Source organism: Diachasma alloeum, unplaced genomic scaffold (genome assembly GCF_001412515.2).
Source record: "Diachasma alloeum isolate Michigan unplaced genomic scaffold, Dall2.0 Dall_scaffold_00550, whole genome shotgun sequence".
NCBI lineage: Eukaryota > Metazoa > Arthropoda > Insecta > Hymenoptera > Braconidae > Diachasma > Diachasma alloeum.
Genome location: NW_021680682.1, coordinates 44,171 through 57,660, shown reverse-complemented (window position 1 = coordinate 57,660; position 13,490 = coordinate 44,171). Strand labels below are relative to the sequence as shown.

Genomic DNA, 13,490 nt, shown 5'->3' with positions numbered 1-13,490 from the left:
TTCCTTTGAATCGTGAAATTCCCAATTGTTTGAAACTCTCGTTCGTGTTCGTTCGCATTCGCATTTATTTTTGACAAATTTTCCGTTTAAAATGATCCAATATTATAGGGGTCTCGTGGCTTGTCGAAATTAATTTATTTTAATTCGGTTGCGAACAGACTCTCGTTATTGGGGTTACTTTATTTAAGTTATTGAGATATTTGTGAATATTGTGGAATAAATTCTGATGGATGTTAGTGCTGCGTTTGGGGGAAAATTTTGAAACGAACGCTCTTGGTGTCGGTGAATTTTTGAAGGACATTGAATGTTAGGAATTTTAGAAGTCTCGTGACCTTGGATAGTTTAACTGACTATTGTCTCGATTAAGTCATTTGCTCGCCAGTTTTACTCGTCACCGAGATATTTCGTTTTCAAACGTTCTTCTGTGTTGTCTTGATTCACGTGAACATCTTTGACTTTATTTAGATTCTGATCGTTTACTCCAACTAGTCTGTTTTTCGAATTTTTGAATTATCGTGACTTTAGGACTTATTTATTCATTTATTTTTTTAATTCATGTCAGAATCTTTTATTTTTATTAACGAATGTGATTTTCTGTAACTAGTTAGCCTGTTTATTTATTTGAACGATAGAAAAGCGAAAAGGGGATTGTTTAATGGATGGATTTGTTTTGCATTGAGTTTTCAGAATTTATTAAGTTTTGTGAATTCTCCGACAGTTAATTTGTTTTAATTTACGTAACCCAGTCACATCTTTAGTCTAAGCTCTTTCAGTAACCAAACACGCATCTCTACGTTTTGAGCTAGTCGGAACCAGGGTTGCCAGATTTTGGCTATTTATAGCCAAATCCTGTACAATTTTAAATGGGCCGACGTTACGATCTGGTCACTGGTCGGAACCGTGTTGGCGCTCAACTTTTGGCATTTCAGGGGGTTGGGTATCAGAGGGCTGTGTCGTGGACCGGGCGTCCGTGATACCCCGAAAATTACGTCACAGTTTATATACATATTTTCAATGGACGTATCTATGTGAGAAAAATGTTATGTGATTGGTCAGAAACTATCACGTGACCTATGGAAAAATCAGGTGCTCTCTGAAAATTATTAACAAAGACCAACAATGCATTCCTGGAAAATCAACATCTGGAAAATATCTCTGTTAAATTTTATTATGTTGACATGTGCTGAACACATGTGGTTTACTGGATGTGGGCTTTGGCATTAAATGTGAACAAAAAAATGACTCTGACTTTTTAGTACCAGAAATGTAAATATATAACATAAACAACACTCCTGTACCCATCACTTTTTTAAATAAATGAATAATTACATATCATTATAAACAACGGTTTCCCATGAAGTGGGGTAGGAAACATCAAGGTACCGGAAATCTCAAGTTTGAGTATGTTTGAAAAATGTCAAATGATACCATGTGGTCAGCGGATATGATACGTCTGAGGTCATCTCAAGCGTTAGGGGGGGGTCTGCTGGACCATGAACAGATTTGTTCAATCGCTATTTAATCAACGCGCGAATCAACAACGCTAATTAAACCGCGAGCCGCGAATTAATTCACCCACCTTCTCGAGAGGGTGCATTGACTAGGTCGAGGATGCATTGCCAAAACCGCGAATTAATTGACTAACCCGCTAATTAAACAAAGACACTTGCATTAATCAAGCCTTTCACCCTCCCCCTCGCGGGGGTGGATTGATCAAGTCGTCGATAGAGCCCCATTTGAGCGAAAAATCCATGAATGAAATTAATCAACCCGCGAATTAAATTGATTAACCCGCAAATTAAACCGCGACTCGCGACTTACTCAACCCTTCCACCCACCCAACCCCCCTCTCGGGGGCCTTTTGACCAGGTCTCCGCCAGATCGTTGGCCCACAACCCGCATTATACATCTACTAATATTGTTCGTCATACATACTGTAAACTCATATTCGCCACAAACGTTTTTTTCCGCCTAATGACGAAATATATTACTATGCACGACCTCTGTATTTAGAGGAGATTCCACAATGAACGCAGTAATTAAACCGCAAGCCGCGAATTAATTCACCCACCTTCTCGAGAGGGTGCATTGACTAGGTCGAGGATACATTGCCAAAACCGCGAATTAATTGACTAACCCGCTAATTAAACAAAGACACTTGAATTAATCAAGCCTTTCACCCTCCCCCTCGCGGGGGTGGATTGATCAAGTCGTCGATAGAGCCCCATTTGAGCGAAAAATCCACGAATGAAATTAATCAACCCGCGAATTAAATTGATTAACCCGCGAATTAAACCGCGACTTACTCAACCCTTCCACCCACCCGACCCCCCTTTCGGGGGCCTTTTGACCAGGTCTCCGCCAGATCGTTGGCCCACAACCCGCATTATACATCTACTAATATTGTTCGTCATACATACTGTAAACACATATTCGCCACAAACGTTTTTTCCCCCTAATGACGAAATATATTACTATGCACGACCTCTGTATTTAGAGGAGATTCCACAATGAACGCAGTACAGGTTTGACGCAACGTGTGCAATTGTCAAAAAAATCGGAAAACAGTTGAACGACTGTTTTGAACAATTGCAAGCGCTGCGTCAAGCCTGCGTTGCGTTCATTGTCGAATTTCCTTTACACATGCCATCCGGCAAACTGACGCTTTATCCAGAGTAAATTGTCCCGAGAAGTGAACTTTTCAGGCAGGTATCATGAGAAAGCTCTTTTCACAATGTTCCTAAATTGGATTTTTCTCAAGATACTCTCCATTTAAAATTCCACTGCAATTATTTACATACAGAAACAATTCACAGAAAAGCCTTGCGAATTCGCTAGAAAATTGTATTGAAATTTGTATTCATTCTTAGTCGGTTTTACTGAAAAAATCCGCTGCTTATCTGCGCCTTTTTTTCGATAGCAATGTTAAATGAAAAAAATTTTATTGAAAAAATCAATAGAATTCGATTTTTCTATGCAATTTATTCTATTCCGATATTTTCTATAAAAATTCATCGGCTCAATTTTTTTGTTTTTTTGTTGTTTTTATTAATGAAAAAAGGAGAAACAGAGCGGATAAAACTTAGAAAATTCATATCCAGGATTTCCTATAGGAAATGTCTCAATCGAAAATGTTGTACAGGAAGATGGAATTTTACTTATTTTTTCTTTTGAAATTGTTTCTATTTGACATTCTCTATAAAAGAAAGGCGCCGTAAAGCTGTGGAATTGTTCAATTGAACCGGCCAAACACTAAAGGCATTTTTCGTCGAATTCGCTAGGTTTTTCTATTAAATTTATTCATGCGTATTACCGTGAGGCCTGGCACCGTAGAATTGCCGCTAAATTATTTCCCCTTACTGAAGTATCAGTCATAGCTGATCTGGACCGCTCAGAGGTCAGCGGAGTAGTGCTACACATTCTAAAACTCTCCTCACTCCTCTTACTCTCTTGATTCACACAATTCCTCATTCTCGGGACATAAGCCGATTTAATTCTCTCTCGTCGAGCCATCGAGGGAGGTAAAGAAGAAGATTTCATCAGCTCAGCCGCTCTGATCTTCTTTTGTAATTGCCTGAAATACTCGTTCTCGAGCATTCGATCGTACACTTGAGTCCCGAACAAATGATTAGGAACTGGTTTAGCTTTAAATTTAGGAGATTTTGTTCTTCCTGTTGGTAGCTCTGGGGTTGATCTGCTCATACTCTTGATTGCTCTACGGTCACATTCGAGGTAGAAAGGTTTCACCTGAGACATGAGACTCCATGCGGACTCTTCTCGAATCATTCTACTCCGCTCTTCCTTAGCTGCCAGGAGTTTATCATACAGGGGGATTCTGGAGGCAAGAGGAATCGGACGAATTCGACGTTTTTTTGATGATCCTTTGATTTTGTTGGAGTCGTCAAGGAAATCTGAGGGTGGGAGGCCCACCTCACTTATAAATTTTGCGTTATTATCTCTGAAAATGGAGATGATAATGTTGGGAGGAAGGGAATCGATGAGAAAAAACAAACAGGCAACTGCAAGCATATAACTGTACATGTTCTACTCAGCGGTGTGTTATAGTATGCTGTGTTACAAGTACGTTAAGTTGCACTTTTTCATTTTTTCAATACCTCCCGAGTTCACTTTTAGGGCAGTGGGATGAAAGTGCTTTTTTGTCACTCAGTTCGTGGAGCCTCATTTCACGTACGTTGCGCGTGCTAAAAAGCCGCTCACGACCGTCGTGACAAAAAATGTGCTTCGTCACTGTGTCGAAAAATACTATTTTTGGTTTGCCACGGAGTACGTCAAGTTCAAGGCTGTATGGGAAGCAAATTTCGAGTGCATGAAGCCAAGCACGAAAATTCATTTCACGCATGTCCTTTGAATTTTATGCATACTAGTCTGCTCCGAAACGTGAACTTTTCAGGTAAGGCAGCGTCACTTAATAACACTAATCAACAATTTTAAAAACCATATTTTTAATGATAATAATTCACAGAAATTCAACTCCAAATATACCAGATCCAATCCCTGTTGCCCCCTCGCTAACCCCACGGCTTGCTACAAGCATACGTATGTGATCTACTCGACACGTTTGTGATTTAGCCGAATTCTTGACATCTTTGAATATAAACAGAGATATTAGGCTTTTGAATTGATGATGAACGTTTCAGTTTGGTCCACAATAATTTAATATATATAAGCGATTCCACCAAATATCGACCTAAAATATTCTCTCAAGATTTTTGGTATTATTATTATTTTCCCATTATAAAATACAAGTAAAAAGGATAAATCCTATCGTAAAAAGGAGAAAAGAAATCGATCTCGAAAATCTCGAATAAGCGTAAGCGTAGGACTGAAACTGGAGCGCCACTATGTGTGGAGAGGAGATGGCGCGTGCGCAGCACGCGTGGCCGATCTCGTATGTAGAAAGGCTCCACCGCACATTTTTTAAAATAAATATCATACTAATAACTATTTTAACAAGCGGAATGCAAGTTTTATAGCTAAAAGGAATGTCGGAAAATGATATGCGACCAGAAACAAAAGGATGTTTACATTCTTCAAGGCTATTCCTTGGGTTCGAATTCGACACATCTTCTCGGGCCGCCGTAATTTGCGAAGTAATAATACAGGATTTACGATACCCGTCGGTAGCGAAATATCTGTTCAACGGTAAACATGCGTCTTTCAGAAATTCATGAATTATGTAGCGGAGCCACTTCCATGAATATCTATGTGAGTACTTGTTTAAACGTTCAATAGACTTTACTGATAGGTTTGGAATGTTCCTTACAGAGTTGGCGAGACATTATTCACCCAACGTTACCCCACCCACGGATTCCGACTGATACACCTGATAATACAACCAATTTTTTTCTTATTTTAATGAATTTAGCCGTATGGAGGGCGGCGGAGGTGTATTGGGTCGCTATAGTCGGGGTTTTGGTTGGAGTGCTTGCATCATCTCATCTCTGTGTTGTCCCATGTCTTTCTGTGTACCAACATGTGTTGTCCTTGGGACCAGACATCGCCACGTCCACGTCATTGGTCCTGGGTAACGCAGAGAGCGGTGAGGTAAGTGAGATTTTTTAAGCCCATAACACCCATGGGATTCATTTCCGACAAATAATATTTCACAGCTATAGTTCTAATAATGCTTATAACCAACTTACAAACTTGCAGAGAAATCGCGAGTGGTGGAGTCTTTACGCATATTTACCCCGAAAATATAGATTTCATAGGAAATTTTCTCAATTTTTCGAACACAATATAGTTTTTTAGGGGCGGGTGGGGCAAAATGAAACAATCGAAATAACTATTAGACGCAATTCCAACTTTTTTTTTTCTTCATGTAAACAAAAGAATGACAGATGGAGGTTAGGTGTCACTGGTTCTTTTTCCGTCTTTGAATCACACTGTACTCCCAGATCTTTATTATTAGGAGTAATGATGAGAATATAGTATATTTGTATAGTGTGAAGTTGGCGGCCCGAGGTAGTCTAGTAAACGAAAAGACTTTTCGTTTACTAGTAAACGAAAAATGGCACAGTTAACGAAACGAAAAGGCACTTTTCGACACGGGCTAAACGTAGCAGCAGTGACAAAAAGACTTTTTCACTCGGTAACAAATGAGCATGGAGGGTGGCTGCAAAACAATCACTGATATTCGATTCATCAAGCACTAACGAACTTTCTGGATGTATTATTGTGCGTAGCGGGAGGGGGGAGGGGGGAAGAGTGTGTGTACCCTAGCGCAATCAAGGAAAAGTGAGGAAACTATTTTTTTTATTTATTCATTTCTTACTTTGTTGTTATTGAAGTACAATTCTCGATTTGGCACCCGCACCCTGCTTGCCTCTCCCTCCTCTTTTTTTCCCTCGCATGTTTCCCCCCTCTGCGTTATCATGGGCCGACTTTCCCAGGACTTGGGATTTGGCCTGGACTGAGGGAAACCATGGAAGACCTCAGTCATGCAGCCGGCCGATATTTTATGGATTCTAGTGTGTTCATCGGTCACACTGACTCGATGAGCACAGTAGGTCGCGGGGAATCTAAATTCCTCAAAATCGATTAAAGGAAGAACAATAAATTTTATTGGCTTGTAATGAGTCTATTGACAGCATCTTTATCACGTATCTTTACGATTGGAGATTCCAATGAACGTGTATCGTTGAAGTGTCATTGAATATTCAGTCCGGAACTCAGGTAATTATTGATATTCCTTTTTTTCCATCACCATTGCAAAAGATTGATTTCCGGAATAAAAAATTTCTTTCACTCAAGTTAATTCAGCAATGCGTGATCGCCCAAGGACAATAGATCGTCAATCATGGAATCAAGAACAAATGGAAAGAGCAATTCGCCATGTCGTGAAGAATAATTTTACTCGATTCAGAGTTCCATATCCTACTGTATTCAAATGGACTCAGGATTATCTGAATTCTGGATCAATGGAAATTGTCATGAGAAGAGGTAAATTCGAGAATCTTTCAACTGTCCATTTTTTTTTCTCAAAGTTGTCCTCCATATTGATGGAGTTGTCCTCATCTCCTCCATTTCTCAGAGGATGTGCTTTCGTAGGAGAAATTATTTTCACAAAATAATATATTGAAAAAAAAAGTAAATGTTTATTTTTGATGAGTTGAAGTAATGAGTCTATAAAGAAAGCGAGACTTTTGGGAAAATTGTATGTGAATTTGACAGTCGAATGAATGTTATTGAATAAAGTATGTTTTTTTATGAGAAACAATTCCAATTTTCATAGAAAAACAAAAGAAAATGTCGGGTTCGTGCAGAGGTAATATTTCTTCTCGGTATACTCTTTTTTTTTTCAATTCCAATTTTACATTCCTTGATATCCATCCTCAGCACTCTTTCAATGAAATTGCTCATCATTTTTTCCAGGATTGGGAGTTTATACATCGGTTTTCACAGAAGATCAGGAGAAATACATTACGAGTTGGATTTTCTTCAGGCAGAGCAAGCTATATGGGATAACACCAAAAGAAATTCGGCAACTCGAATATGAATTAGCAGAGAGGAATGATATTGGCCATCTGTTCAACAAGAGAGTTTTATCAAGAGAGGCCATCGATTATTGATTCGAAAGCCTAAAGGAACTTCTGCCACCCGAACACATCGTTTCACGCAAGAAAACGTCGACGAATTGTTCACTTTGTACCAAGAGATTATCAAACAATATGATCTGGGTCGTGACAGAATTTGGAATGTAGATGAGGTCGCTATAATGATCGTCCCCAAACACCTCCCGAAAATACTTGCCAGGAAAGGTCAGAAACATGTTGGAACACTTGCTTCTGAAGAAAAGGGACAATTAGTAACTGTAGAAATGTGTGTATCAGCAGCTGGTGATGTGATGCCCCCGATGTTCATTTATCCCGGTCAAAATTCCACGATTTCAAAGGAGTATGCTGTCGGTGCACCTGAAGAGAGTACGTTTGTTAGAACTCCTAAGGGCTGGATCGATAAAGAAACATTTTTTATCTGGTTCAAGAAGCTCGTCTCATTCTCAGGGACGTCAATGGAACATCCAGTCGCAATGATTTGCGATGGTCTCCCATCGCACAAGTACATCTTGGAGTTATTGAAGTATGCCATCGCTAACGGTGTCATCATCATCTGTCTTCCACTGCATTGCGCGCATAAAATGCAACCGCTGGATGTTGCATGTATGCGTCCATTGTAAATGGCACAGGGGCACGCAGTAAGCACTTGGCTACGAGCAAATGCCCCTCGAGTTATGACCCATCAACAGATCAGTGAACTATTGGGAGAAGTTTTCAACACAGCATCTTTATCTGCAAATGCAGTGAGCGGTTTCCGATCGTCTGGGCTTGTTGTTTTGGAATTTGTTTAAGAGAACGAATTAGAATTGGATTATCCAATACCAGGCATATCATATTGAAATAATTCCATGTATTGGAATAGTCCTACACCTGACATTACTCGTCGCGACTGTCATTCCCCTTACGACTCTTCCTCAGATGAATCCCATTCCGCTGTTAGATCTTGATCTTAATGTCCACTAGTCAGCTCGTTCCCTGATTCTCCAGCAGCCAAAACAAGAACTCGTTGTCGCTGAGTGTATTGTCGCTGCTCATCCGACGAAGATATGTTCGAATTTGAGGATTTTTACCCTGTCAATGGAGATAGAGATGAGCCGAGCCTTTCGCGCTCTGAGAAAAATTCTGCTGAATCTGGTAATGAAATATCTGTGGAGAAGAAGTTATCTCAGAGTTTCAGTCAACTTGCTTTTGCCAATTTTTCTCCTCCATTATGTCCATCATGGCAGGCATCGCTAAATGAAGATGAATTCTCTTCCGATTCTGAGGGGGATGACATCAATGCAGTTTTTAGAGCACTCATAGTGTAAGGACATGAATGTTCTAGGGAAATTCAGGAGAAGCAGCCAGATTCGAGAGATGACAATGATGATTTTTCTCATCTATTACGCTCGCAATCTTTGCGGGAGGAACGGAAGAGAGTCGTAGCGGTGTTTAACGAGTTTGTCATACAGAAGATAAGCATTTTATCTGAAGTGGATAGAAACAGCAGGAAGATTTCATCACTCGTTTCAAAAGTCCCCCAGAATGATGCGGGATATACAAATTCTACAATCACCGGGACTGCACATATAGAAAAAATAAATGAGAAAGAAACTGATGGACAGCCTTCCATTTCAGTCCCTGCTTCCACTCCTGTCCATGTTGATCCTGAATCATTCTTAGATTCAGCTTATGGTGCCAGGCGAATCACCTAGATCTAAATGCCAACAAATGTAAGAAGATCTCATTCAGTCGTAGAAGTACTCCACTAGCTACAGTGTACTCGATCAATGGAGTGGAACTTGAAAGCATTAATGAATGTCGTGATTTGGGAGTAATTTTTGATAGAAAATTAATTTTTGTACCACATACTGACACAATTGTACTAGCTGCAAGAAAGTCCCTTAACTACATTATCAGAATATGTAAAAATCTTAGAAACATCGATGTAATTAAAACTCTATACTGCAGCCTAGTGGTTCCAAAATTGCAATACGCTGCTTTAATTTGGCCTCCCTCGAATGCGAAGCGCATTGCTAAAATCGAATACTTACAAAGAAAATTCTTAAAATTCTTATCCTGGAAAGCAGATGGGACTTACCCGGAAAGAGGTTGTGATGGTTCGGAGCTTTGTGATCATTTTAACGTGCTGTCCCTGAGTGAGAGGCACACAATAACATCAATTTTATTTGTGATTAAGTTACTGAGGGGGAACATTGACTGCCCCCAACTTCTAAAACAACTACTTATCAGAAAACCTCTGAGCGTGAACTCGCGATCACAAGCTCCGTTCTATCTGCCTGAGAGTAAATCTAGACTGGTCAAATCGTCGCCTCTCTATCGGGCATGTGACTCAGTGAATAAATTGGTCGAGTACAGTAGAAATAATTTGGATATATTTGCCTCGCCGATTTCTGAGATTGTAGCCAAAGCACACAATTTTGTAAAACACACAAGAACAACAAAATAGGTTATAACATGCGGATAAACCACATGTATGCCTCTGTCTTCAACAAAACATATATGTAACTAAAACCCTTAAATATGTGATAAAAAAGGAAATATTTGATTTGATCCAGTAATTGGCTTTATGCTATTGGATCTATATACAATAAATAAATAAATAAATAAATAAAAATAAATAGATGATGTGCCACTGCCACAAAGGAAATTGAATATGGAACACGAACGAGAAATCGGAACGGGGAATTTGCCAAGACCGCGGAGAACATTGTTGGGCGAGAATCACGAACTAGCTGTTACTCTTGAGGAACTCTTACCTCTGAACTACATCAGCGTGAAGAAATCGGGCAGGGGTCGGAAACGGGGTCGAGCTGAAGTGTTGATGAGTGAAGATTATGTCAATGGGTTAATCGAAAAGAAGATGACGCAGCAAAATTCAAAGCCTACAGGAAAGTCCAGAGAGAAATTCAGAGGAGGAAAAAGGCAATTAAAATGCTGAGTGTAAATAGAATTCTAAAAAGTGTCATCACTCTAACCTAAGCAATTAAAATATAGCTAAAATAAGTAACAATGATTAATATTATCTTTTTGATGTTAAAAATAGATGAAAAAATTTCGGGAATTTCTGAACATTGAAATTCAACGCTGTTTCATTTTCCCTCGTGTTGCATTTTGCCCCATATTTCATTTTGTCCGGCTGTTTCCTTTTACCCCATTGTTTCATTTTGCCCCACCCTGCCCTATGTCATGAGTAATTTTATCGTGAAAATCACGAAAGGAAAGTTTAAATCGTTCATTTCATGCTGTTTCCCACATTTTATTCAATTTTTCTTCTTCTCATCGTAAAATTCAGGAAATTTCCGATTCGAAATAGAAACCCTCTTTTAGTGTTGTGAAGAACTTATGGGTGCAATAGAGGAAAAAGAAAATTTTATTTTTTCTTGGACGTTAGTTTTTATTAATATCTCGAAAATGAAGCAACAACTAGAATTTTTTGTAAAAACCTTCTTTGTAGAGCAAAAATCGATCTATAAAAAGTATTATCGTGAAAGCTGCGCTATCTCCAATTCGCAAATATTCATCACAAACTCGCTTGAAAATTGAGTTACTAATCCGTTTTTCTCCCTGTTGCACCCCTACGTTCGTCGTCACAATTCCAAAACATAATTTCTATTTTCGATTGACAATTTCCTGAATTTTACAATGAGGATTCAGGTTCTCTAAACTCCATAATCAGAGTGCAGGAGCCCGATTCCGATCGCTTGTGACAGTGAGAAGTAACGTGGTTGTCATTTGTTTACTATGTTGACACAATGTAAAACAAAAGCTCCCATCTCACTTTTCACTGTCACAAGCGATCGGAATCGGACCCCTGAGAACAGGGTTGAGTTATCAACCGAGCGCGTGGCCTGAGAAGAACCCAAAATTGATAAGGGAACCTACTGTTCCATAAACATGATGCTTAGAGAGCATTCGATTCAGTCGATCGAAGAAAAAATCATTTCTTTCTCCACTATAAAATTAGAACCAATCCGGTTCTTTACCCCCACCACTGAGGTTTCCGCCAATCAGAATCGGAGCAGCCGCATACGGCGCCGAGCCAATCATAAGTTATTGCGCGTTATCATCGCATACGGCGCCGAGCCAATCAGAGTTTTTTGCATCTCATACTATCTATAAAACTAGAGATTTTCGGCTCCACGGGCCAGACGCTTGAAATCATCATTTGAGAAAAGGAGCAGAAGAAGAAGAAGAAAAGGAGAAGAAGAGAATGAGCAGAAGGAGAAGGACCTAGGGAATCCCGGAAATACTCGAACAGCTGACAGGAACCAGATAGCCGGCAGGAGGGCGGCAGCCAACACAGGCGCTCCAGACGTCAGAGGCCCATACGGGAGAGCAGAATATCCAGGCCATCAACTTAACCCTTACGGGTTTTTGGGCTCTTTACTCGACCGTCAAAAGGATTTCTGTCCTCGCAACGCCATCTTGGGACTTTTTCAAGGACATTTAGATTCTTTGAGTCTTGCCGCCTGGAAAACTCAACTTTTGCCTTCTGGAATAACTCAAATTCGCATTAGGGGTCTGGTACCTTCGCCTCAACAGAAAACTCAATTGTAATTTCGCTGAATAAAAAGGAACTCAATTTTGTTACTCGGTCTCGTCTTGTTTATTTCAGTCTCGGCTTGATTTTATCTTGAACACCTGCACTCAGGCCGCGTCCAACATGATCAAATGGGTTCCAGAGAACTACCCCGATCAGAAAGTGACCCAAGCGGAAATAAGGGGCCTAAAGGGGCTGTTGAAATCCCAGATTTTCGCACTGCGGCTGAGGGGACAAAAGCACCGATTTTCTAAGGGATCTGGGAGAGGGAGGGAGTGGCCATAGTCGGTTGCTCCAACAAAGAGACGGGGACGTGGCTCAAAAGCCTATTCTCCACTCACAAAAAAGGAGACTCTGTCCTGCGGGTGCTGTCACCGGAGGATCTATCAAAAAGCCATCGGGTGGTGAAGACGAGAAGATGTTTGTTCAGGAGGCAATCACCATCACGAACAGACAGAATGAGGGGGGGGGGTATCAAACCCGGCTGGGTTGCTGTCACGGTAGTGAGAGTAAGGACGCTTCGAGCGCCCACTTTACTACCCTTGTCGGCGACAAGACGATGCAGGTATTAAGGCCTGCAATTTAAGAGCGCACTGTGGGACACAACGAGTAAATATAAAGTTACTCGAAAAGAACCGTAGTGAGAAGCGCGGATCGACCGAAGGCGGCAAGTGAGTCTCTCGATGGCTCACAGGTCGATTGAGATCGTCCAGATTAATTTACATCATAGCAAAAGTGCTTCAGCTGTATTTAACAGAACGGTAGCTAGGATGCAGGCAGCCATAGCTTTCATCCAAGAATTATAGCAAATAGGTGGAGCTATAAGAGGCCTGGGTGGCTGCGGGAAGTTATTTCACACTCGTCCACAGGGAGAGAAGATAAGAGCGTTCATCCTAGTCAAAAGCATGGATGCTACGTTCCTACGATAACTGAGCGCAGGGGACCCGGTAGAAATCAGGTTTAAATTCGTAGCGCAGGAACGGGAAATCTTGAATTTCATAACGGAATCTGCTGATTTCCCCTATGACTCCCCAGATCCACGAACGATGCCGGAAGTGGAGCATCTGATAAACAAGGTAAAAAGCCATGGTCCAGAACTCCTGTGTGGCTGTGACGCAAACTTCCCCATAGAATAGGGACGCTTGGCCACCAACGCGGGGGGTGAAGATAGGGTCCCTATACAACTTTATCATGGAAAATTACCTACTACTTCTGAATAGCGGTCATGAACTGCAGACGACAAGAGGTGTTAAACTTGACAATTTTATAACTAGTGTGGCGGATTATGTGCACGACGAGTATCCAAGGAACCCTGCAGGTCAAATCATAATCAAATAAGTCTCACCGTAATGGGCAGGGTCGAACAAATC

General features: G+C 40.6%; 1 protein-coding gene across 4 annotated transcripts in view; it reads right to left on the bottom strand.

Moving 5' to 3' along the window:
- The window catches only part of LOC107043170 (protein FAM161A), a 78,895-nt gene that overhangs the window by 40,337 nt on the left and 25,068 nt on the right, over nucleotides 1-13,490 (bottom strand). For 3 of the 4 annotated variants that reach the window (XM_015264519.1, XM_015264518.1, XM_015264520.1), the window contains one exon: nucleotides 3,314-3,958. The exons of the other annotated variant lie outside the window; for it this stretch is intronic. In XM_015264519.1, the coding sequence (XP_015120005.1) occupies nucleotides 3,314-3,958 (645 nt within the window). The remainder of the gene's footprint in view (nucleotides 1-3,313; nucleotides 3,959-13,490) is intronic. 4 annotated transcript variants of the gene reach the window in all.